This window comes from Citrus clementina, unplaced genomic scaffold, assembly GCF_000493195.1.
Source record: "Citrus clementina cultivar Clemenules unplaced genomic scaffold, Citrus_clementina_v1.0 scaffold_2, whole genome shotgun sequence".
Lineage (NCBI taxonomy): Eukaryota > Viridiplantae > Streptophyta > Magnoliopsida > Sapindales > Rutaceae > Citrus > Citrus x clementina.
Genome location: NW_006262688.1, coordinates 26,397,068 through 26,399,909, shown reverse-complemented (window position 1 = coordinate 26,399,909; position 2,842 = coordinate 26,397,068). Strand labels below are relative to the sequence as shown.

The following is a 2,842-nucleotide window of genomic DNA, read 5'->3' as shown; positions in this document are numbered from 1 at the left end:
TCATATAAGTGGTGGATAAAATTATTTAATTTTCAAATTAAAATAGTTAATTTTTACCAAACACTATAATTTCGCAACCTTTTTAAGTTATAATTACCCAATCTTCATACTTAACAGGTCTAAATAATTTGACTAAATGAGAACTTTCTCACCTTGCCACAAACGGTTTTCTGCAGTGGCGGCGCATGTTGAAACGGTGGCAATAAAACTACTTAAATTATTATGCCATGGAAGCGTAATAGTAGAGTTAAAAAATAATATTTGTTATAATGTAATATTGATAAACATGCAATACGTATTCATGTGAAAAGCCTAAAAACGAAAAGATTAGGACAAGTATGGGGTATTAACACATAGAGCCTGGAAAGAAAGGAAAAAAAAAGAAAAAAGAAAAAAAAAACTGCAACACGATTGTCTTCGCAGGTATTTAGACATAGTATGAACTAGTGTCACTCGGAACAAACTATGCGTTAAATTAAGTTATTTAATGATTTAATTGCGTCTTTATTGTTAAATTAATTAAATTTCTCCATCCCATAGATCCTCCAAGGATTTATAAGGACCATCCCCTGACACGTGCACCTCAGTGCGATTTCCTCTATACTGTGGAATTTGTTCGATCTTTTGCAGCTCCTCGGCACTTAATTCCCAATCAAATATGTCGAGGTTTTCTTTCATTCTTTCTTTATTGAAGCTTTTCACGACCAAACTCACTCCTTGCTGATAAACCCACCTCAAAGAAACCTTCAAGCACACCAAAATAAACCTTATAATCAAGATCAACATTAAAGATGCCCTTCGATCTTATGCCACGTGTGCATTTACAACCAAATTATGTTTGTCAAACTCGGATAAAAATTTGGGGAAAAAAAAAAAACCTGGGCAACAGACTTTCCTTTAGCGTTTGCAATCTCTTTCAGCACCTGACATTCCATGACTCGATTAGTTCCCCATACTGTTCCTTTGGCTCCTAACGGCGAGTAGGCTGTAATATGAATGCCTTTCTTCTCACAGAAATCTCTCAGCTTCTTTTGCTGCCAAACTGGGTTCAACTCCACCTACCCAAATAAAAGGAAAACAAAATTTTATATGCATATTTTCATGATTAATATTTTTAACTTAAATTAGCTGTCCGACGCACTGCAGAACTTGCACTCACTTGATTGACAGCCGGAGGGATTCAGCTTCATTTTAAATACATATAATTAAATTAATTAATTTATACAAAACATATTTACACGGCTCTGTTTTAATTTTTAAATACATATAATTAATTAAGATTATTGGACTCACTTGATTGACAGCAGGAGGGATTTTTACAGTAGCAAGTAACCTCTCAAGTTTCTTGCAAGCAAAGTTGCTGACTCCAATGGATTTAGTGAGGCCGAGATTTTGACACTCCTCCATGGCCTCCCAAACACCCTCATAATCAAGTGGCTCAATATCTTCTTTATTGTATGGGAACCCTGTTCCAGGCTTCAAGCTTACCGGAAAATGAATCAGATACAAATCAATATACTCCAACCCCAGATTCCTGCAAAAATAAATTATCAATAACGTCAGCAACCAATCAGTCAACCTTAAACCATAGATGATATATGCCTGCAGCTAGGCAATGAGCTAGCTTGTAATTAATTTAATTTAGTTACTTGAGAGAAGTTTGCAGCGCAGGGAGGACAAGTTGACGGTGTGCGCGGCCGAACCAAAGCTTTGAAGTGATAAAGAGCTCATCGCGTGATTTGATGAGCCCAAGACGCAACGCTTGGGCTATTGCTTCCCCAAGAGGCTCCTCGGACTGGTATATTGCGGCGGTGTCGAAGTGTCTGTAGCCGACTTCTATTGCATGCACAACGGATTCTTTTACTGCTTCAGTGGCTGCTCCGAACGGAAATTGGGCCGTGCCGAAGCCAACAAGAGGTATGGTTTTGCCGGTGGAGCCCAAAGGAGCCTCTGGGATGCTTACCATTGTTTTCATTTTCAACGAAGAGGAATCAAGGTGCACTTGGCTCATAGCGCTGCAGTGCCCACTTATGTATGTGTGTGTATATATACCATAACTTAGGGGGCAAAAGGGCCGCCACTTGCCACGTTACTGGTGATGAGCTTCTCATTATATATATATAAGCACACATATAAGTGGATTATGAAGCTGGGTTAGGATCTTTCAAGTTGAATTAATTCATTTTTGTGATGAGTGGTTAATAAATTAAAAAATAAAAATAATTAAGATTTTTTTAAAATTATTTTTGAGAGGTTTAGAAGTAATTTTTAAACAATAAAAATTAATTTTGGTGGTTGATAGTTTTTTTTTAAAAAATCACTTTTAGGAAGATCATCTCATCCTAAAGTAAATTTTGAAAAATCAGGAAGTAGTAACTTTTTAATATTGATTCTAAAAATCAATTTTATACTTAATATAATTTCATATATATTTTTAAGTATATTATAAAAATTCAAAATTATCCTTATTAATTTAGAAATAAAATTGTTAACTTCAAAGAGATTATTACTATTATTATCATCAATTATATTGAGATAACAAGATAATAAAGAACACTAATAACATAAAATATTTACTTTGGTTATTAATTATAATATTTACACAATTAAAAAAATATTTTATATACATGTCTATAAATATGTAAATAAATTTTATTCAATGTTAAATTCAATTTAGTCATTTACACTCTTACAACAATTTAATAGTAAAATTTATCAAATACATATAGCCGTTTTCAAAACTCTCGGCACTTCTAAAAGTAAGTTTTACTCAGTATTTAACTAATTCTCTTCACATCTGATTATTTCTATAGTATAACTAACAACAATTATTTAAAAAATT

General features: G+C 33.4%; 1 protein-coding gene across 1 annotated transcript; it reads right to left on the bottom strand.

Moving 5' to 3' along the window:
• Positions 1 to 389: 389 nt before the first annotated feature.
• Positions 390 to 2,011, bottom strand: LOC18052550 (non-functional NADPH-dependent codeinone reductase 2). Its single transcript, XM_006448000.2, has 4 exons — positions 1,650 to 2,011; positions 1,294 to 1,534; positions 879 to 1,058; positions 390 to 744 (listed from the first exon to the last, which is right to left on the bottom strand). Exons 1-4 carry the CDS (start codon positions 2,009 to 2,011, stop codon positions 520 to 522), a joined length of 1,008 nt encoding a protein of 335 aa, XP_006448063.1. The 3' UTR covers positions 390 to 519.
• Positions 2,012 to 2,842: the final 831 nt, after the last annotated feature.

Excerpts from the sequence above, each read along its gene's own strand:
- LOC18052550 (XM_006448000.2), bottom strand. The coding sequence starts at position 2,011 with ATGAGCCAAGTGCACCTTGATTCCTCTTCGTTGAAAATGAAAACAATG. Across the intron at positions 1,535-1,649 it reads GCGCTGCAAACTTCTCTCAA|GAATCTGGGGTTGGAGTATA; the intron begins GTAACTAAATTA and ends TTATTTTTGCAG. Across the intron at positions 745-878 it reads AAGGAAAGTCTGTTGCCCAG|GTTTCTTTGAGGTGGGTTTA; the intron begins GTTTTTTTTTTT and ends GTGTGCTTGAAG.